The sequence below is a fragment of the Anopheles coluzzii genome, chromosome 3 (genome assembly GCF_943734685.1).
Source record: "Anopheles coluzzii chromosome 3, AcolN3, whole genome shotgun sequence".
In the NCBI taxonomy this organism is placed as follows: domain Eukaryota; kingdom Metazoa; phylum Arthropoda; class Insecta; order Diptera; family Culicidae; genus Anopheles; species Anopheles coluzzii.
Window position 1 is genome coordinate 30,645,635 of NC_064671.1, and position 21,821 is coordinate 30,667,455.

Consider the following 21,821-nt stretch of genomic DNA (forward strand, 5'->3'; position numbering starts at 1 on the left):
GCTCAAGAAGGGCAAACCTATTCCGACACACGTTGCCTTTCCAAACAAAGCTCCACTCACCCATACAGCTACGTTCATGGGATTTGTGTGCGTGCGTGTATCCAGACAGCATGCAATGTAATGTGATCCGTTGTAAGCACCACCAAAGAGACTAGCAAAAGCCCAAAGAGAGAGAGAGAGAACAAGAGAGCGGGAGTACAATTTTCCCCGAAATGTAGAGCCACAGGGACCGAGTTGGACACTGCAAGACATTTCCAATCCCTTCCCCTACATTTTTTTCTGAATGCGCTCGACATGTAAGGCCAACGACCGTGGCTCGTACGGGTGAAGCTTTTCGAAGCCCAACCAACTTCTTCAGTCGCTCCGTGGTACCTGTAAGGGAAGGATCCATCCGTTCCCGATCCGGCTGGGCGGACCATCATCTACTCATCGGCAATTCCCAGATTCTGTTGTCCCGCACTTCCGGGCGGAAAGTGCGGTGTTTGAGGGTGAGCATAACCTACGGTAAGCAGAACCACGGTACGGCATGTACGGTGGAGTCTGCAGCGACGAAAATGTGACATCGTTTCACAGTACAGTGCGCGTTTGATCGAATTTTTGGAGCGGGCGCGGGAGCAATTACTTTCTACGCCGTAGCGCGTTGGAATGACAGTTTTTCACCCCCCGTTCCCGCCCTTTTCCCCTGTGTCGTGGTGGATATTTGTGCGTGTGATAAAAGGATATTCGTTTCCTGTGGTGTCTACAGTGCCGAAAAATGATACCCATCCACCTGGAAGAATGAAAACCGCTGGTGGTTTATTTTGGTGCAAACAAGCGACACGCGAGAAGACGTGTCTGCAGAGGTAAATGAAATGTGTTCGGAACTCAATACAACCAGTAAGAAAAAACGAAACACGGTGTCATGTAAACTTTCCGGCGGGATATACATACATCACCTACCCGTACGGTCGATAGTAAGACGAATCCATACAGCTGCGAATCCAATAACGGATTATCCTTTCTTCACATCGCAGTGGGAAGGTATCTCCACCATTCCTGTGTGTTTTTGTTTGTGTTTTTTGTGAGTGTGCTGTGTCGATAGTCTAAGCTCCAGTTGGAAAGTTTTTCTTGGATTAAGCGCACCGTCTTGTGGTGCGGTTTGCAAAAGGGTAACAGAAGAAAAACTGCCCCCGTTGGCTTCATGTGGGTCAAAACCGTGCAAATCCTTTATTGCAAGGGCGCAAGTTAATGAGGCGATGCATACCACAGCTTACGCTGGACAGCGGATCAACAGATAAGTGTAATGAGGTGACTTAGTGCCGTTCTATTTTTGGGTTCCTGCCGACACCCGCTGGGGATGGCATAAAAACGCTTCCCCGCGCGATGGACTGGACTTGGATGACTTCATGTGGTTAATACTTATTGGACTGGATTCTGGCTGGGTGATAATTACTATCAGCCGTTACGTATCGAGTAACGATGGGCAGCTGCTGATGGGACTTTATTTATATCCCCCATCAATGACTGACCGAAGGCGCCAGTAGGGTGTCCGTTCGATTAAACATGTGTTTGATTGATCGGTAATGAATTGTGTGCGTGTGTATGGTTGTGAATGAGACTAGAAGCTACAAGGAGAGACAGACGCGATGATGTGTGTTGGGTGTGAAAAGTCTATCGATAATAGATGAGTATTGTCTGGAGTGTTTTTTTTTCCTGAAGTCACGCGTTGAGCATGTGTTTTGATGGAGCTTCATGAACATTTTGTGGTTCAGAGTTTGTGTTGAAGGTCACGAAATCAATACTGGTGACAAATATTGAAATTAAATAATTGTTAAAATAAACGATACCAGAATTAATGTGTTTTGCTTCGATTTGTTCCCTTGTAGTTTACAAAACGCCTAAAAGTATGCAATCAATTTTGTCATTTTTACTACAAGGCTGTAGCTACACATTGCAATGGTCCTTCGAACCGGATTCGGGCCTGTATTTTCAATATCATCAATCCAATAAATAATGATTACCTATTAATTTGTGTCTTTCCAGCAGAAAATAAAGCGACAGCTTGAAAATGATGAATTAAACATTTAATCAAACGCCCACCGCTGCTCCAAGCAGGTCACTACCACCTCTACTCAGGACAAGCAACGCTTACATCAGCAAACATATCTAACGTGTTCTAAAGGTTAACAGAAGCTTAAAAAAAACGACTCAACCCCCCGAAACCGGCTTCAAAATAGCGGCCACAGTGTCACCGATCAAGATGCGGCTGAAAACCGCACGGAAAAGTTTCCGGCGCCACAAATCAAAGACGGCGCTAGATTTTCCCCAGCCCAGGTAAGGCGGTTAGGTTGGCACACACAGGCACCGGCAGCATCGATCGTTTGCGCTGGACCGTGGGACGGCTACGGACGGTTTGGTGATGATGCTACAGGTTGAACGCGGTGTCGTGGACGAGTGATGTTACCACCCGTACTTGAACTTTTTCGTACCTCGGGTGTGTTTGGTTGGTTGGTTGGTTGGAGGGGGATAGAACCGTATGTTACAAAGTGTGGAAAGATTTGTGCTCTACGATAGTGTGCGATATCGCGATGACCTGTTGAGGGAGAGGGAGAATTGCTTTTTCTAAGCGATAGAACGGAGTGCATAATTTTGAATTGCAATTGTTCTGGCAAGGTGATAGGTTTATTTATCGTCTGGCAACGGCGAAGGGTTCGGGAGGGTCTTTTTTGCAAAACGGGGTCTGAGAGATTGCAATCAATTTGATGGAAATGCTAATGCAACTAGCGCTAAGTGAAGTGTCGCTTTTAATGGCAACGAAATGATTGAACGAATCGTAATGGCGTTTAGATAATAATGGGAAGTATCTTAATGAAGCCTGAAAGCTACTTCTATTAACTTGAAAAAACCTTATAATTGATATTATTCAATCAACAGATAGAACTGTTACACTTATTTTATTCCATTTCATTACCACCAAAAGCACAGCTTTCATTGCCAAACCAATCATTCCCTCAATCATTCGGTGCTCTATTATGCACGCTGGAAGCTAAATGCACATTGCCCCACCATGGGCGGAGAAGAATGGGATTTAAATATAGAACAATCGCCATCCGCATAAGGGCAGCGCCACAATCCATCATCCGTGGGATGGCCGTCCGATGAATGGCGTCCCTTAACGAGGGATCCGTGTGGCAACAATTCATTAACATGCACCATGCATCATCATCATCATCATCATCATCAAATTCTTCTTCTTCCATTCCTGTTCAGCACAAATTATTAGTTTGGGACAGCAATGGTACAGTATTTGCCCGGGCCTGAATTGAGATAAATTAACAGGCTTAACAAGACTGACGCAACAGTTTGTCTAGCGCCGTGGGAGCGGAGGGAAGAGAATTTGTCTACTGATTAACCAAAGCACATTACGGATGCCAATGGTTTGTGTGGTTGCTGGCCAGCACTTAAAACCCACTCTCGTGTGCTACAACCCGGTGTGCTGATAAGCCAGAAATCAATAATGGGAGTAAAACAATAAACACCGTGAGCGCTACCGTGCGCTTACACCTGCTGTTGGCAATTGCTATGATGGACTTGCAGCTCCAGGGAGCTCCACTCCACTCTTAGAGGATTATCCTTGCCAACCGGCTAAGTCGACTCGACTCGTCGGCACAAAATCAGCGCCCCGAAATCCCTGCACAACCCTCCTGTAAGCGTACACCAAGTGATTAGCTTGTCCGGTACGCCCCGGTGTGTCGTCCTTTGGTATGTCCAGAAGCAGAATTCCACAACCACTAAACCGGAGTGTTTCTTTGGTCAAATTGGATTTCTCAATTTACAGAACCAACTAATTTTACCATAAAACCATGGCCCACCGAATGGTGGACCCTTGTCAAAGCTTGGCAGCCGAAATGTTAGCATTACTTTTGTGGGAAGTTTTTCCAATCTTGACGTGTGTTTTGGGTTGAGCGTTTGGTGTGCGCTGAATCTGCAAGGAATGCAAAATGGGAAAATGAAGTTTTTAATGAAATTATATGTTCTATCGAATGCGTTGAAAAGGGTATTGATTGATTGAATGTGTTGTAGATTGGGTTTTTTGTGGTTTGGTTTATCAGAAACTACTGCCAACACAAGATGTGACCCATATTGCCATGTCCGTTAAAATTAAATCTAAATTATTTATACTCTTAGAATGCTTTAAATCTGTAAAACAATTGTTGAAAAACTCTGATCGCAACAACAAAATATCAACACAATAACGAAAAAAGGCGAGTCATCCCCATACATTTTGCTTTATTTGTTTTATATTTTACATCATTTTCTAGTCTTTTTTGATAGCTTGCTGCGTAGATTTTTCGTAAGAATGGATTTGATTTTGCTCTTCAGATAGTCTAAATCTACATTAATTCAACTATTTGTTCCTTTGTAAATTGATTCCAGCCCATTTGTTTTGATACAATTTTACTTTGTATAAATTATAAAGGTTGTTATTTTCATACATGGTTATTTTTGGATAGGAAAATTTAAATGATAATGTAAATGATTATAGTCACGTACAAATCGTTCTAAACATAATTAGATATAATTTAAATTCATTTAAATATTCAGTAAGCAAATAAACAAGAAAACAAACGTATATTCGAAATTACTTTAAATTCAACTAATATGCTTAGTAATGAGAATTATCGTTACCAAATTTACATCATTTCAACGACAACCTTGAACGCTTACCATGAACAATAAGAGCTTTTTGACTGTTAAATCATCCACTACCGACGAAAATCCAAAAATCCAAAATTTAGTTATGAAGCTGTTTTATGGAGACTTTAATACATTGTCATTCCCGTTCTGCACAGGTTTAATTTAATTTTAAATCCAACAAAAATATAAAAAAGTGCAATAATTACGTCAAATTATATGAAAAGTTATTATTGCCATGGAAACAAATATTTGAAACGTATCTTATTTTATTTATTGAAGAAATAAAGTGTGATAAATCGGCTGCACCTACCATAAAGACTGCAGAATCACCCTGCGTGCAGTGCTCTCACTAATTCGGACGGCAAAGCAAAACACAGCGTTCCGTTCCGGTCATTTACATTCGCGGCAAATTTGTCCCTCATTTGCTACAAACGTGTACACACCCTCCCCCAACACCCACACACACACAGATTTACACCAATTTGGCAAGATCTCACGCGCCAAATGTGCACCGGCACCAGACAACGCAAAACCGAAACGCTGTGTTTCCAGCTAAAGAATCGGCGTCATCCTTGAAGGATGGCCCAAGCGATTGCCTTCTCTTACTCGCCACTCCTTTCTCTACGAACCATGCCAAACCGGCCTGGGGATGGTTTACTACTTACTCTAGACACCTAGAATCGCGTACTAAGTAGACGGGCGCGCGCGCGCTTGCGATCGCTTGGTGTCGTATGCGAGGAAGCTGCTGTTTGGCCGTGGTGTTGGTGTGCTTCACTTGTGGCAATGCGCCGTCGCTGTACGTACATTGGCACATACACACAAACACACACAGAGTAGAGTCATCCAAACGGCTCCCAAAAGCCATGCAGCACACGTTTTGGCTCAGTTCGGATTGAAGCGCTTGTCACGGCGCACGCGGTTTTTCCTGCTACTGGGAAACGGTCGGGGCTTTTTTTGCGTTTCTGGTGGCGACGAGTTTTCCAGCCCGAAACTCGGGTTACCTTTAGTGTGGTTTGTGTGTGTGTGTGTGTGTTTGGTTTTTGGTGAGTGGGAAGTGACAAACAAACAAATAGATAAAAAAGACGGTTGCAAATTAAATTTAAATATATGTTTCGTTGTGCAAAAAGTGACCTTTTGCACCACAAAAACACCCAAAATGACTGTGCTGTTATCAGGAAAAGAGAATACAAAAAAGGGAACTAAAGGAAACGATTGCTGTAATTTTCCCCCATCCCACGCATGCACAGGTGTTGGAGCTCCTTATCAGCCGAGCGATAATAAGCAAAACACACACGAAAATCGCACCCACGTATGCAAATATTATGCGTGAAAAGTGCAAAGAAACGGTCCTCGTTTCCTCTCTTTTTGCGTGCTTTTCATCTTTGCACAGTTTGAAGTGCTGAAATTTTCCGACCATTTTTTCCGTTTAAGATCTCGTACAGCCCCACACAGGGCAACAGAGAAACCAGAGTTTTTTCTTTTGGTATTGAGTTTATTTTTTCAAAGTCAAATTTTTGTTATTAATAGCATACCGGTGTGGACGGAACATACCATCATTATTGCTTACGACCACCTACGTGTGTGCGTGTGGCTGTGAGTGTATGTGAACATTTTTTTTAATCTCTCTAATACGATCGTAGTGAACCGATTAGGACCTATTACTACTACCACTACCAGCTTTATAATGTGTGTGATAAATATGAACACAAATTAAATGTGTTTCGTTCAGCAAACAAAAAAACACGGGAAAGCAAACCTTACATTTTATCAGCGCCAATCGTTGGGCCAATCGTAATGCGCGAAAGAAGATACAGGCACGCGAGAGAAGGTCAACCTCCTTTTCGGTGATTGTGGTGCGTCCTTTGCAGCGCGAAGGGTGCGAAGAGCATTCTCGTTCTCATTTTCTAGGTTAGGGTCACACACGCTAGGGCAGCACAGTGTGTTTGTGTGTGTCGATCAAGGTAGGCCGGGAAGAGCTACCGCCGATGTTTTGACGTGTGAAGTGAGATGTAAGCGGTGTACGATCTTGTAGCACTCTCACACTCACCACCAAAAAGCAGAAAGTGTGTTGGTATTTGCAAATTAAGAGAGAGGAAAAAATACATGCGTTGAAACCAGAATATTTATTAAAACAAAATGTAAATATTTCTTTCGGCTTAATGGAGATGTTTCTCGGCAAGACAAGTTTGCAATCGAGCGATCTTTCGACGTGGACCAGCTGTTTCACACGCGCAGCCACACGATCAACCGTCTCGATCGAAGTTTAAGAGGCGTCTGACGGAGTTGAGAAACCGGCTTTGAGAGTAAAACTAATCGCCCCTGCAATCTGTTTGCAGTTTATGGTTGCTTTATTGATATTTTGATGGTTTGGATTGCTTATTAAAAAACAACGAAAAAAGATATGTTCGACCACCGCCATCATCGCCGCGAATGGTCGGCGTTAAATCGTCCGGCCGATACTTTATCATTGTCAGCGGACAATTGAAAACCACAATTTCAATGAGACTTTTTACAATTGTGCCAATTGCCTGCACGTCCCGTTCCTTCCTTCCCCCCTTTTTTTGATGATCCTGATCCGTTGTTAATTCGCGATTTAATCGGCACATCAGCTATGCGCGTCCCTCACGTACGGAACGGCACTGTCTGCATTCTGCACCTCCCGCGGAGGCCGATGGGTAGTACATTACTCTGTTTTTTTTTTTTTGCTTGCTGCCCCATCTCAGGCCTCACCCCTTGACAACACTTTATGTGCACCATAAAAATGAAGACATTATGGGTGTACCGAGCGTATGTGACCACAACAGTTATGTGGTCAAGTGTTTCGCAAGATTCGAAGGAAGTGGAATGTGCTGGAGACGGTTTCGGATTGCGCTGGAGCTGGTAGCTTGTAAGCATGTGATTAAGAAAGTAGTTTATTGTAGAAAGTATGAACTTGCAGGCTTTTTTAGGCAACTTTATGGAAAGTGTAATACTTCAATGGTATTGTCACAATATTTCGAGGCTTTAAAAACATTGAAAGCTGTCTTCAAATCAAATAGGTTTAATTTGTTTGATGTTTGTGTGTTTGTTTCTTTGAATCCATTTAATTTTGATTGACACTAACATGAAAAGGTATTCTTAAAAAAAGTAAAGTAAAAACAAACACTCTGCCTTATCCTTCGGGAGGCAAACAGATTCGTTTGGCGAACGGGAAATCGATTAAAATAAAACAAACAGTACCAGAACGCGCCGTAGCTTTGCACCAACTGACAGCTCTTCAAAGCGCCCTCTTCTGTTTATGCCCCCAATTCGGCACACGGTTGTTTCCGCTCCGGAAGAACTGCGCAATGTTCCGCAAGTTTGCAATAAACTCCCACCCTCCCTCTATCCTTCTAACAACACTAAACGAACCAAACCAGACGAAACAAGCGCCAACGTCAGCATAACTTGAGACATTGGCTCGTTGGCCAATTTTCGCCAAATCGTGGTTTTATTGCCGATAGCCGTCTTAGTAGTGTGATGTGCTTCGCATAGGCGGGCTTAGCCCGGGCAGGAACATCATCGATTCTGGGCGTCATCAATTTTCCCGCTCCATGATGTTTACCGAGAAAAACCCCTCACAAAGTGAATGGCTCAGGCTTCTAAGAGGGCCGAGCCCAAGGACGCCCCGAGGACGAAACATTCTGATAAGAGAAGATTAAGACATTAAGGCTGTTTGAGTTTGGCATGGCTTGTTGGGTGAAGTGGTTCCGGTGAAACTCATCCCGACTGGAATTTTGGGGTTTTTGGGGAGGTTTTCCGAACATCTTGTAAAAAGTCTTGTAATCTCAATGAAACAGTTTGTCCTGAAACGTTCGTCTCCAAAACACGTGTGTTTTCAAGTGCGTTATTCGTTCGTGATGAGTGCATAAAAGCCCTTACCTCTCCCATCCAACCATGAACTATCTGAACAATCTGAACGTCTTCAAACGGCGGCGTAACACCTCGTCCACCGACTCGTCATCGGCCGTCTCGTCGCCGGCCAGCCCGGCAACGATCGATGCTGCCGGCACATCCGCTGGTGCAGCTGGCAATGAAGCCGGCACACCGCGGCGCAAGAAGACGAAGAAGAAGAAGGGCCGTAAGCGTACCATTTCCGTTGTTCCCATCAGCGAGGTAACGGAGGCATCGCTGGAGCTATGGCGCACGCTACCACCGAAGATTCGGCACGACCCAAGCATGGTGTCCTTTCAGCAGGTTGAGCTGGAGCATGCCCGACTGCACGGTAAGTACAAATACACACTGGGAGGGCTTCACTTCACGCATACAAAGGCCGTTAGGGGTAACGGATGGTCGATGGAGCTATTATCGAAGCTATTAGGAACCATTACCGACAAGTTCAGTGTAGTGTATTGTGTTGTGTGAGAAGCATTGTGAGTCTAATCGTTTCCACCTTCACTTCATCCTTTAGTAGGATGAACCATTCCTGGGGATTAGTTTCCTTTCCAAGAAGTTTGCTTTCTTTCTCCATTTTGATGTACCATTGGAGAGCTGCATGTTTGTGTGCACTACTTTTTCAAGAGTCACAACCTGCAACATTTCGCCCCAGATGCTCTTTTTGATGGAGAGTTTCTGCTTGTCCCTTGTTTGTTGTCCCACCCAAACCCACCCATTCCAACGACAAAAAGATTCAATTTCAATGAATCTCTTCCAACGAGCATTTCTCTGTACGAAGATGAGACGCGCTTCGGTCCTCTCGTCTAGCATCGGTGAAGTGCCTCTTGTTGCATCTTTTGCCCTAGCAAAACTGGCCCGGATGCAACTACGCTCAAGAGCGAAAGACGGATGGCTGACGGTTTGGTAAAAGTATTTGCAAAGTGTAATGGAAATAGAAATGTAGGACAAGCGTCATTTGTAGCGCGCTCGCTTGGGTGGTTGAGTTTGTCAAGACGCACGGATGAGGCAGCAGTAATCGCATTTACTGCCATACATTGATTGGTATACGTAGATTTATGGAGCTAGTTATGTAATGATGGTACAACATTGAGGACGAGAGTGACATGGAGAGATCGTAGCTTCAGTCCTGGGCTTGTTATCCAGAGTTTTAAACAATTTATTCAATCATTGCTAAATATGTGCTTTTGAGGTATTGAGAGTAATGTTAGTGACCTGAAAAGAAATCTCCAGCAGGAGTAGTTCATCCTGCAATAGATTTAAATTATAAAATGCTAGGCCTAAGTGAACGTAGATCAATTCAGTTTTCCAAATTTTACTCTTATGCAGATTTAAATAATTTAATACGCGAATAATCAAAATCATCATTAAATGTTCTACTTTAAATTTCATTTAAAGAAGCAGTATAATCGTAATTTTCAAACTTTAAAAAAATTACTAAATAATTAAATTAATATCTAAAACAAACAATAGTAAACAAAATTACTCATTTTTTATGCCTATTTTGGACTAAATGTGAAACAATCGACTTATGCGGAGAATCGAGGCACACTAATGCCTTCCGAACACATTAACAGCGTAACTCGGGAGCATTCTGTACATTATTTACACCAAATCCGCACTGAGTGAGGACATCAGAGGTTGACCAACTCATAAACATCAATTATCATTGACAAGATACAAATTTACCTTATAATTTTATCAAGATCAAGTTCAAGATCAAGTTCCTCTCATGCGACGTATTTCATTTTAAGCTATAGCATGAATACTGTAATAAAACCGTATCTACCGAAAGAATCTACACAAAAGACCTTTGCCATCGTATAGTACTCATAATCCAGCTATTCCCAGTGTGCCCTCACACACACCAAATCCGATTAGAGCGCTCTTAATCGACACCAATTGCGGTCGCACACGGCACGCATTCTAAGCCGCAACGGAGATGATCTTGATGAAAGCGAAAGTACGGGGCAACGGTTTAGGCCGAGCTCATTGCGTTCCACGAACTCCTACTAAAGCCCACTTGACGTCGTGACATTTACTGGCAGTAACAGACACACACATATGCAGAATCGAGAAGCGAAAAGACCACACGATTCCACGATGAACTTTCCAGCTTCGGGCTGGAGGCCTAGAAGAGTTGATTGATCGTCTCCCGGTGGTAGGGCCGGCCGTTGTGCAAACGACGGTCAAACGCGATCGTGTCCGCTTGTGGGTCGTTATTCGATACGCTCCGTACGCGATATGGTTACTGGCTGTGAAAGTGATATCATTAAGCGAAGTTAAACTATTTGTGGTTCGGCTTTTACGTTCTTCCCCCCTGTTTTGTTGGGGCGAACACGTGGCCTTTGGAGTTGTATGATTTGTACACAACGATGGAAGTATGTTGATTTGTTTCCGTTCCGTTCCGTGTTCAAGGTGACTGCCATGAGGATTCGTTTCCGGAAATTCAAGGCCTGGAAGAGGACGACGGCGAAGAGGACGAGGAGGACGAGGATGAGGAAGAGGAAGATGAAGAGTATGAGAACGAGTTCATCACCATTAACGTTACCAACGAAGAGGGCCAGGCAAAGGAAATAGGACATGTGAAGGAGAAAAAGTAAGTGCCATTGATGTGCCATCAAGTTGATAGCAATCAGTTACCATTGGAAATTAGCAAATAATGCTTATCATCGTATTTATTCATCCGCAATAATAGAGAGATTCCGAAACCACACGTTCACCACCTGGCTGGGCATTACATCGGCAACATTACACCGCCGAAGCACGACGATATCAATGATACCGGGCAGACCAATCTAGACGAGGACCATCCGTTCCGGAAGTACTCGAAGATTATCTGCCTGTTCATTACGTGGCTGCTGATAATGTCCTTCATGGTGGTGAAGGACGAAAAGATGGTGGAACCGAAGCATCTATCGATTTCGCCCGGCAAAACGAAGGCTTATATTTTGCCACATCTACCGCAGAGCACCCGCATCAAGGTGACGCTCGAGGGCACGTTCTTGAGCGAACCTTACAGCAACATTACCGAGCATTATCTGGAGGTGTACCTTCAGATGCTATCGTCCACGCTGGAAGGGAACTCTTCCGATATTTACTCATCAAGCTCAGCCAAGGTAAGACAATCATAAACGTTAAAGCGAACTTCTGATGACATGTAACTATCTTTCTCTCTCTTTCTCTCTCTCTCACTCTCTCTCTATCTCTCCCTCTCTCTTTCTCTCTCTCTCTCTCTCTCTCTCTCAGAACATCAGTGAATCCTGGTACATCCCGATCGTACATCCGTACCTGTTCGATAGCGCACCGATCGTGAAGGAGCAGCGTCTGTTCGACATCATCGACAGTAACTACGAGCAGCTGCATCAGACGAACGGTGGCCTGGTGAGGTTGATGATCCGTAGCAACATTCAAGCGAGCATGCCCATCGCCATCCGATACGACCAGTCACCGGTCAATCGGGACGTGGGCGTAATCTACGCCGCGTTTGTGCTGATCTTCCTGTACGTGTTGATCATCTGGGAGATTGTGCACAGGACGTTTGCGGCGGTGATTGCCTCCACACTGGCTATATCGATCCTGGCGGCACTGAACGATCGTCCAACGATGGAGGACATTATTGGGTGGATTGATGTGGAAACGATACTGCTACTGTTCTCGATGATGATTTTGGTGGCGATCCTCGCTGAGACGGGTATCTTCGATTATCTGTCCGTCTACATCTACAAGGTGAGGGAGCTAGAGGACGATTTAATGAAAAAGGAGTTTATAATCATAAATTCTTGATTTCTATGTGTTCAGATAACAAATGGCAAAATATGGAGTCTTATACACTGCCTCTGTCTTTGTACGGTATTGATCTCTTCGTTTTTGGACAACGTAACAACCGTGCTGTTGATGGCTCCCATCACAATAAGGTAGTAATGACTGTAAGGAAGTGATTGAAAATCTTTTAAACAATCTCTCTATCTGTCTTGACAGACTTTGTGAGGTGATGGACATGAATCCGGTACCAATTTTGATGGCAATCACAGTGCATGCCAACATCGGTGGCACTACCACGCCGGTTGGAGATCCTCCCAACATAATCATCACATCGAATCAGTATATTCTGAAACACGTAAGTCGAACTAAATAATACCCTCAACTTTCGAGTCTAACACTACACTCTTATCGCTATTTTCCCAGGGAGTTACCTTCCTTACCTTTACCGCTCACATGCTGGTCGGCGTCATTATCGTCGTCATCACCACCAACATCCATCTGCGCATCATCTACAAAAACATCAACCATCTCCGGATGCACGAGCCGAAAGAGCTGAAGGAGCTGCGTCGCAACATCAAGGTGTGGGAGCGTGCCGCCGGCAAGATCCCGCCCTACTCCAAGGATGCCAACATCGTGCGCGAAACGCTCATGAAGAAGGTGAAGCTGTTGCGCCACCAGTACAAGAAGAAGATGACCAAGGGTACCGTCCCGGAGGATATCTACCGATCGACGCTCGAGGAGCTGCAGCGCGAGCATCCGATCAAGAACCGGCCGCTCCTGATCAAGTCCGGCGTTGTGTGCGTTTTTATCGTGTCGCTGTTCTTCCTCGAGTCAATTCCCGAGCTGCGGCGTCTATCGTCCGGCTGGGCCGCTCTGCTCGGTGTCGTGCTGCTGCTGATCATCTCGGACAAGAACGACATGGACGCGGTGCTGTCGCGCGTCGAGTGGCCAACGCTACTGTTCTTTGCCGCCATGTTTACGCTGATGGAAGCGGTCGAGCGGATGGGACTGATCGATTGGATTGGGCACGCGACGGAAACGATCATCCTGTCCGTGTCGGAGGATCTGCGGCTTGCGGTAGCGATCGTCATCATATTGTGGATCTCGGCCCTGACGTCTGCGTTCGTCGATAGCATCCCGGTAACGGCCATGATGGTGAAGATTGTGGTGGCACTGTCGGAGAAGGCGTATCTGGGCTTGCCGCTGCAGCCGATGGTTTGGGCGCTTGCGTTTGGGCCGTGTCTCGGGGGCAATGGTACGTTGGTCGGTGCGTCCGCAAACGTCATCTGTGCTGGAATTGCTGAACAACATGGCTATCGGTTCAGCTTTATGGATTACTTCAAGTGGGTAGCAAGCTTGCTGGATGGCTTACGAAGACGATAATTTCATCTTTTTCTTTTTTATCCACAGACTCGGATTCCCGATCATGCTGGTCAGTGTGCTGGTCACTACCGGGTACCTAATAATGGCCCACGTCGTCTTTGCTTGGCACTAGGTCCGGAACGGATCTAGCTACCTCTCTAGTTTGTAAAGTTAAAACACCCCCCTTCTCCTGCGATCAGACGATCGATGCAACGAAAGGATTGCAAATATCCCCTGTGTCCCCGTGTTACAGTGTCCAGTTCCGTCTAACTGTCGTGTCTTTAGCTTGGTATTCCTTTGTCTGAAAGAAACAAGTCAACGTCCATGTACAAGAGGCATGGTTTACATCAGCATCATCATCAGACATCGGTTACCGTACCGTCTGTTTCTTACTTGTGTATTTTTAGTAGCGAAGCGAAAGGAAGAGAAAATATTATGAACGTGATTTAAAATCTAAACCCCACATCCGGATGTGGGAGAAATTTGGCCAATTTATTTAACCCACCGCGTTGGGTTGGTGTATTTTTGAGATCATTAAGCGAGTTGGTTCAAAATGGGCGAACTTGTTTTTGGGTTTTCCTTCCCGTTTTTGTTGTTGTTGTTGATATTTGATAAGAAATGTAAACAACAGTTTTAGACGCAAATAAAGACGAAAGAGGCAAGAGCGGATATTTTTAGCCGGCGTTCAAGGAAAGAATGTGCGTAATTTCATTATTGTTTATAATAAATGTATGGTTTTCCTTTGCAAATTGCCATATGGAAAATGATGGAAATAGTATGCGCAACAGTATGTAAATTGTCTTCTCGCATCAGGTGTTACGCGTGCCGGCCAGCAACGGTGTGACGTCAATGGGTATTGGTTGGATTGGCCGGTGGGATTCTCTAGAACGTAACCGATCCGTGCCGGTGATGAGTGATGTTCCGGCATCAACGGGGGACGAGAGGTCATCATCCCCACCTAAACACGCGCTGTTTACGTTGGCAAATGGGTGCAAAATTGAAGCGATGTGTTTATGCTTCCATTGGCAACACAAAGCAGCGACTTGGCGTGGTCAGTGCTGAAGGAATTATGGGCCGCTGGTGCTGTTGATGGGTCGTTGCGGTGTAATAATATTGACCTGTTTTTATTACGTTCAGTTCAGGGCGGGGACGGTTAGCTTGCGGATGATCTGATTGATCTTCTTTTCTTGTTATTTTTGGCGCACGGTCACGCTAACCGTAACTGACACTTTGCGCGGTGCTGAGAAGATCACACAGAAGCACCCGATTGTGCACGTAGTGTGCGTTGGAAATGCTCTTGTTTAGTATTCATTCGCTCTGGTGTGAGCGCGCCATCTGTCGGCAGATCAGTCTAATTAGCTTCACACACAATCCAACAACGTTTGGGTGGAAAATGTGCCCATACTCCACGCATTTTCCAGTCACTCACCAACACATCTTGAAACCTTGGAGTGGAGATTCGGTTCGTATTACGAGCTCTTTGTGTGAGCGAACAATTCTCCGAGTTTTCCGAAACATTCTCCCTCCCCAGTACAGAATGCTCGGTTAAAACAGCGTGCCGAAAGTCTGAGCGAGAGCAACTTTTCTTCTGTGGACCTCATTTTACAGTACAGAATCGTGAGAAACTCTCAGAAAACGCAGCTTGTGCTAGGTCCTGTTGGAGTATTCGGTCAACAAGTGCCCCCCGGACGATGGGAAAATCTAATGTTATTCCCTGGAAAGAGAGCGTGAGAGAAAATCGGTGAGAGAATTTGAGAATGCTAAACTATGTCGATGTGTTGGTATCTGCCTCGATTTCCCTTGTATTTTCCCTCCCGGTGGAATGGGTAAGTATGGGTGTGTTCGTTTCGACGTGCACGGCAGGACGTATTTTTCCAGAAACATGCTCCTCAGTTCGGTGCGCGTTCTCTTGGTCCAACGGTGTGGTCCAACGGTGCTCCCGGTCATCCCGGAGTGGAATGGTTTTGATGAACCGTTCTGTTACCATCATCTTGTATCTTGTTGGACTTATCTGGGGAGGCGGGGTACGGTCGTCTTGCCCAGACATCTTCCCAGCACCGTGTGCCATCGGAACCGCTGTGAACGGGACGCGAAACGTGGAACTCCGAAAGGACCACCGACAAAGTAGTAGCAAAACTCTGCGCTGATTGCTGTTTTGTGCAAAAACGTCCTCCGCCCAACGGTTGGTGGTGGTGCCTAGGCCAAACCAAAAGTGACACCAGCGGCTCTTTGTTTGTATGATTTCGTGTGCAAAAGTGTCAATTTGTCGATCTGCCACTCCGTCGTTGCCGTTAGGCCCGCTAGGGTTTCCCGTTTAACTCTCAGTAGGCGTGATTTGATTAGTGGCGAATTGTGTGCGGATGTGTGTGCGTGTGGACGCGTCCGCAAAATACCCCGTTGCAATCAAGTAGACCGTGAAGACCTAGCCGGGAGGTTTTGATTGTGGGGAGCCATCTGTGGAAGGGCACCAAAAGTGAACAAAAGGGGAGATGTTTTTCGGGCACACCACAAAAGCGGTACTCAACGCCACACTAACGAGAGACAAATTCGTGTAATTTTTCCTCCCTGTTTTGCCAGTGCTAAAATATTCGTATCTCTGTCCTGTGTAACGGGAAGAAGCAGCGAAAGTGTTTTCCAGCTTCGCCCTTTGATGTGCGTGATTGATGGTGTGAGTCGGTGCGACAATGGACGAAATCAAAAAGTGAAACTAACCGTTGCGAACGTAAAAAGTGCGAAACAAATTGCAAAACTGTCGCCCGGAAAATGTGTAGCCCGGCAATGAACATCCAGAACATTTGCCCAGCCCAGCAACAGCCCAGCGCGTCCGGCCTCAGTGCCGGTGCCGGTGAGGACGACGAAGGGGAAGGCTGTAGCATTTGAAAGGTTTGCTGCGGAAAAGGAAACGGCAAACGCCTTCATCCATCCGAAACTTCCCTGCTCTGAAAAGCTCACCAGTACGTACACTTTCAGAAGTTACTTACACCCATTTACAAAGAGTTCTCACGGGCGTTTTGCCCCCTCCATTTTATATTGAGAAGTATTCAAGTAAGAAGGAATATTGTATCCTTCCTTGTCGAATGAACTTTCGCTCTATCTTCCTGCTTTTCATCGATGTTCGTGGCCATGCACACTTGACGGCGTTGTGAAACTGTACACGTGTACCTACTTCTACCGAAACACGGGCAGCTCTTTCGACGAGCAGGCGCTGTTACTCTGCGTAGCGTGCATTGAACGTGTGGCTGCAGTTAAATATTTACCAAACGCTTGTCCTGGGTAAGTAATTCAATATATCACCAGTGCTCCATCGAATTCCTAGACGTGCTAGGCAGACGGAAAATATTTAGGAGGAATTAGGTGGGGCTTTTCCCGTGCTTCAAAGGGTTATCAAAAAGCTAACAGAATATGAGGACAACGGCCTTAACGGGGGATGCTCATAGATAACAATTAATTTGGAAAAAGAAAGGTATACTTGCTACATGCTAAGCCACTTTACTGGAGCAGCTGGACCGATGTCGTCGCGAGGGAAATCAATTATGCCGAATGGAGCGGAAGGCTTTATTTGTAACAACGTTTTATATGACGCTGCTTATGTGAGTGGATAAGAGCATAATAATGAGGGTATTAGATACTGATGGCGAGGGAAAATCGATACCGCTGTTGCTATGAGCGATAAGAGATGGTTTTGTGTGTGTGTTTGTTTGCAGAAGTTAGAGACTTAAGCCGATTACAGCTCCATAGCAATGTCTGGCAGGTCAAGCTCGGAGTTGATTGTGAAATCATCAATGAAGTTACTTCAAATTGAACATAATGCTACATTCTCGTTGTCAGGCTTTCTAGGAAGTTGATAGTAATGGCAAAAGGCGCATGTCAGTCTTGATAGAAACTGTAGACATCCATTGTAGCGCTTGAACTTGAACTTCAACGTATAGACAACAATGACTTTGAAAATGTCGCATGACACTTCTCTGAAGTCTCTTAAAGCCTCTCTATCCATCGAAAGACTCATTACGCCTACAGATCGTTCCATCGGAGGTCTCAATATCCTTAATGGATCTTTCCCCAGAAGTAACGTTTATTTCAGAAGCTCACGTGTTGTTGTCTCCTTCCCTCAGCGGACGCTATTCTGAACCTGCGATCGATAGGAAATTATGAAAAGTTGGGAAATTCTACCCCCTAACAGGTATAATTTCACCGCTCCCGCATGACGCTCGGAACACTATTTATAATCTCATTTCTTCGAATAGCAACTAACACTCCAGCCAAAGGCTCCCTTACCTTACTGACGGCCGTCTACTGGCTTTCACGCATGAAATACAAAACCTCGTGATGCCGATGCCATACCTTCCCTCTGTCTGTTCGTATCAATAATTGTAAAGCCTCACTCATACGTACTACGCGGCCCGCTGTAAGGTTTCAGGTCTGGGTGGGCACGCCAAGGCACTGTCGGGGTCGGTCAGGAGCTGTGAAAAACAGAGGACCGACCGGTTGGTAGGCTCCCTCAGCTTTCGTCTCTTGCCTGTTGCGGTGACGTCGAAATGGCCGTGAAAAGGTTCCCTTTGCCGGGAGTAGCCGGCAAGGGGAACTTGTGGCCCCATTCAGCAAACGGGTTAAAGGCATTGACGTTCGACGTTTTGACAGCGTCCGCAGTGTTGACGTTATCAGAGCCCCATTCTAATGCGCCCGTTCGATGGGCCGGTGGAAGTCGTTTGCCGATGGTAGTGATTTGGTGTTTCCCGCTCTCTGTTGCTATTGTTCTTGCCACATAATCATCGTTGGTAAAACATCGATGGCTCATGGAAGAACACACCGGCAGTGGGGAGAGATAGAAGCGGGTGGAATGAAGAGTTTTTCAAGTGCAAATGGATGCTATAAATAAACTTTGCTAGACGTTAACAGGAACTCCGGGTCCGGTGTTTGTGTGTTGACGCCCTGTTCACACGTTTTGCTGGTTGTCGATGGAAAAAACGTAGCCTAGGTTGGAACTTCCATGTGAAGGACTCAATGTATGTTTGGGGAGGGTATGCCAATCGACTGGCAGAACTGGGTTGAAGTAGAGAGTCGAAAGGCCAACACTGAGCAGGCTTCTGTAGACGGGAGCATTGTAGTGAGAATTGGACTATGTTTTTTCCAGTTATTGAAATCAATAATGCATTGGAAGTAGGGATTGAGATTCGGAGAATAAGCATACACATAAAAGCAAATTGACATTTTGTCGGGAAATTCACAGCTATTGGAAATCAATGACGGTTCCAAAGTAAAGAATCTGGTCTGCTCTATGGTCCATTATAAATGTATTAAAACTTCAATTAAGTATTCACTCTAAATGTTTCTAAGCTATCTTAACAGGTTGCTTGTGTAACTTCAACATTATTTTTGAATTATAAACAATTCTATTAAGAAATCTTATACTCAACCCATTACACAAGCTCTTCGGTCGCAACATTTGCTACCACAACTCGTGGGAAATTGAAAAACTGTGCGTTTGACTTTCCGAAATAAATAAGCCCTCTTATGCTTCCGGTGCCTTCCCATAGCTAATATAAGGGAAAATTTAAGGCTTGAAAATTGCTATGTATTATGGACGAATGAAGCCTCCGTTCCTCGGTACACTTGGAGAGAGGAAAAGTTGGACGACATCGTTTCAGATTTCTTAAAAGCAACACTTCCTTTCCATTTTTTTTTCGTTGTGACTCAAAGAGGGTTGAGAGAAAGTATCATTTGGGGTGAATTTTAAATGAGATTTCGTTCTTCTTTCTCATGAAGTTGAAAGTTCTTTGCAATGTTACAAACACGGGTTACACAAAAAACAAGAAATAATTCTCATACAACTATGCCTCAAACAGTGCGTGACAGTTCCATTGATTGGTAGCAAAGTTAGAAAAAGGAAGTGAGTCCTTTTCATGGACCGTGGGAGATCTAAAAAGCACACCAAATGAACGGTGAAATGGAAAGCACCAAACACAAACAGTAACAAACAGTCACTTGACACTTACCATCATCATCATCATCATCATTGTGAAATGAATAATTCAGCAAAGGACCATTGACAACTGCTTGGGGAGCAAACAAAACGTCTGTGATGTGAAATGCGACCATCTTTAGGAAGGGATTTCACTTCACTTACTTGTGGAGCCTTCCGTTGCGTCTTCCGATGCGTTTGAAATCGGCTTATAGTAATTGGGACGTTGAAGGGATGAGGAATGGCGCTCAATGATTGAAATTCAAAAGCATTGATAACAAACTGTGTGAAGATCCATTTAGAAGCGATTGCATCCCGTTTATGATGGATGTGCTCATAATCAGAAGCATAAAAACCAAGTGAAAAGTGTTTATATTTTTACAAAGAACACAGTTGGACAGAAAGGCAAGACCGAGCTATAAAAAGCTAACTTTATCGATTTACTTCAGCACACTTGCAAATACACACACACACACAAGCATGTGTTGTGGGCTATATGCAAGCAGTGTAGTGAAAACATTACTCATAAATAAAAGATCTGCTCTCTTCATCATCCAACCGACACCGTTATTTGCCGTAGGCAGCGAGCATCCCTTCAAAGGAGCCCAACCAACACATCCACAAGAGCTGCTTTCCCGATGCTTAGGTGCATTCAATTTCCCACCGGATGCCCAAGCCATCCTGCTCTGGTACTGCATCAGATTGCTACAGAGGACAGCTCTTGGTGATATTCTGATGATAGACATGGTACACGCATACACATAAACCTTGAGCAATGGAAATGGAGAGGTCTCGCATCAAGGGCGGACCGAATCTTTTCATACACCATCCAGAAATGGTAGACATGGCTCGCTGTTTACGCTCCCAGGCCCTGCGACTTCCAGTTCCCGTCAAATCTTCCAGCTGACTGAATCGGTGTCAGAAGGAATCTGTGTCACTTGTGTGTGCAGGAATACCGGAACTTGTCACCAAGGAGGACATGGATGACCGTGTAGGGGAATTGGCAAGGGGCACTGTTTTGTTCGAGAAAATCGTTACACTTATGCTGACTTACGTTTCGAGTCGGTATGGTTTGCACAATAGAACGCTCTATTGTGAACTATACAAAAAGGGAGGGAGGTAGTTCTGTGCAGTGACATTCTACCCGAAGCCTGACTGGTACAAAGGTGGATGCTTTGTTTGGGGAGTATGGCGCATCATGCACCTTCTGTATCATATCAAATCACCGGTGCTATTTATAGAGTCAAACTGTTTCGATTCATCATCAGTCGGGGAGGAGAAGTAGGTTCAAGAGCATCGAAGGTGTTCCACTCCCTGGCAGAACTTTTTGCCATTCTGAAGAAGGATTGACAAGGATCCAATGTGTGTCTGGTGTAATTGGAAGATGAGAAATCTTGTACGACAACAAAGATGTCCCAGCATTCGTTCGTTCTGGAAGTTCACGTGTGGGCAAAGTTTTTCAAGGCATGGGTAGAAAAACTTTCTTCTTCATAACCGACCACCGAGGTCTTTGATTATCCTTTGTCATTCGTTTTGCTCATTGACGTAAGCTGACAGAAGTTGCCTCGGAGCTGGTTTTGCTGCTCCTATCCATGTTTCCATTTCCAAAAGTGGTCCTTTCCGTACGCTTTGATATGTTTTTGAAGGATAAAAACCCGTGTTTCTTGTTGCTCTAACCGCTGTTAACTTTGCCGTTGAGGTTAGTTAGACGTGAACGGAGCAAAACCCTTGGCTTACAATTACTCCCTAAATGCGAAGGTAGCGAACCTGAACGTGATTGGATTTTTATAGATTTCTTTTTTAAGAACCTCATTCGAGATTGCAAATGATGTTTATTCATGGGAATGTGTGTGCGTGTGTGTTTGTGATTCGTAATTATGGTTTGGAACGGTATGGAGGCATTAGCACCGAAACCCATTGCCAAACGAAGTTAGGAATCCATTCGTTCCAAATTTAGCACGTTCGATGGGTGAGGCGAGTTTTTCGGGTGATTGAGTCGAGGGTGGGGAAATGTATTTCTCTCGATTAATAGAATAAATCTACCGCAAGTACCTTCCAGTGTTATGAATGTTATAAACATATTCGGTGCAATATTATCGGCAAGCCGTTTCAGCTGCCGGAAGCATGGAAATCTCCCTCGCTCACT

At 44.9% G+C, this 21,821-nt stretch overlaps 2 protein-coding genes across 8 annotated transcripts in view; both read left to right on the top strand.

The window, feature by feature from the left end:
• Positions 1 to 350: 350 nt before the first annotated feature.
• LOC120958623 (P protein-like) lies at positions 351 to 14,381 on the top strand. 7 transcript variants are annotated; one of them, XM_040381552.2, is made up of 10 exons: positions 351 to 488; positions 2,023 to 2,313; positions 8,808 to 8,920; positions 11,008 to 11,188; positions 11,288 to 11,708; positions 11,839 to 12,318; positions 12,391 to 12,506; positions 12,571 to 12,709; positions 12,778 to 13,697; positions 13,765 to 14,381. In XM_040381552.2, the coding sequence occupies exons 2-10, from the start codon at positions 2,240 to 2,242 to the stop codon at positions 13,847 to 13,849; spliced, it is 2,529 nt and encodes an 842-aa protein (XP_040237486.2). In that variant the 5' UTR covers positions 351 to 488; positions 2,023 to 2,239; the 3' UTR covers positions 13,850 to 14,381. The 7 variants fall into 7 exon arrangements, with proteins under 7 accessions (XP_040237486.2, XP_040237488.2, XP_040237481.2 ...); XM_040381554.2 differs by having other exon boundaries at positions 2,026 to 2,313; XM_040381547.2 differs by lacking the exons at positions 351 to 488; positions 2,023 to 2,313 and adding an exon at positions 5,540 to 5,720 and having other exon boundaries at positions 8,496 to 8,920.
• A 1,224-nt stretch (positions 14,382 to 15,605) lies between these two features.
• Positions 15,606 to 21,821, top strand: part of LOC120958625 (P protein-like) — a 60,994-nt gene continuing 54,778 nt past the window's right edge. The window contains exon 1 of the mRNA XM_040381557.2: positions 15,606 to 16,989. The gene's annotated coding sequence lies outside the window, so the exon portion shown is untranslated. The remainder of the gene's footprint in view (positions 16,990 to 21,821) is intronic.

What these genes read in the sequence shown, in the direction of transcription:
- LOC120958623 (XM_040381547.2), top strand. Translation starts at nt 8,593, where the DNA reads ATGAACTATCTGAACAATCTGAACGTCTTCAAACGGCGGCGTAACACC. An exon ending in ACTCATCAAGCTCAGCCAAG is followed by an intron (nt 11,709 to 11,838) that starts GTAAGACAATCA and finishes TCTCTCTCTCAG; the next exon opens with AACATCAGTGAATCCTGGTA. An exon ending in ATCAGTATATTCTGAAACAC is followed by an intron (nt 12,710 to 12,777) that starts GTAAGTCGAACT and finishes CTATTTTCCCAG; the next exon opens with GGAGTTACCTTCCTTACCTT.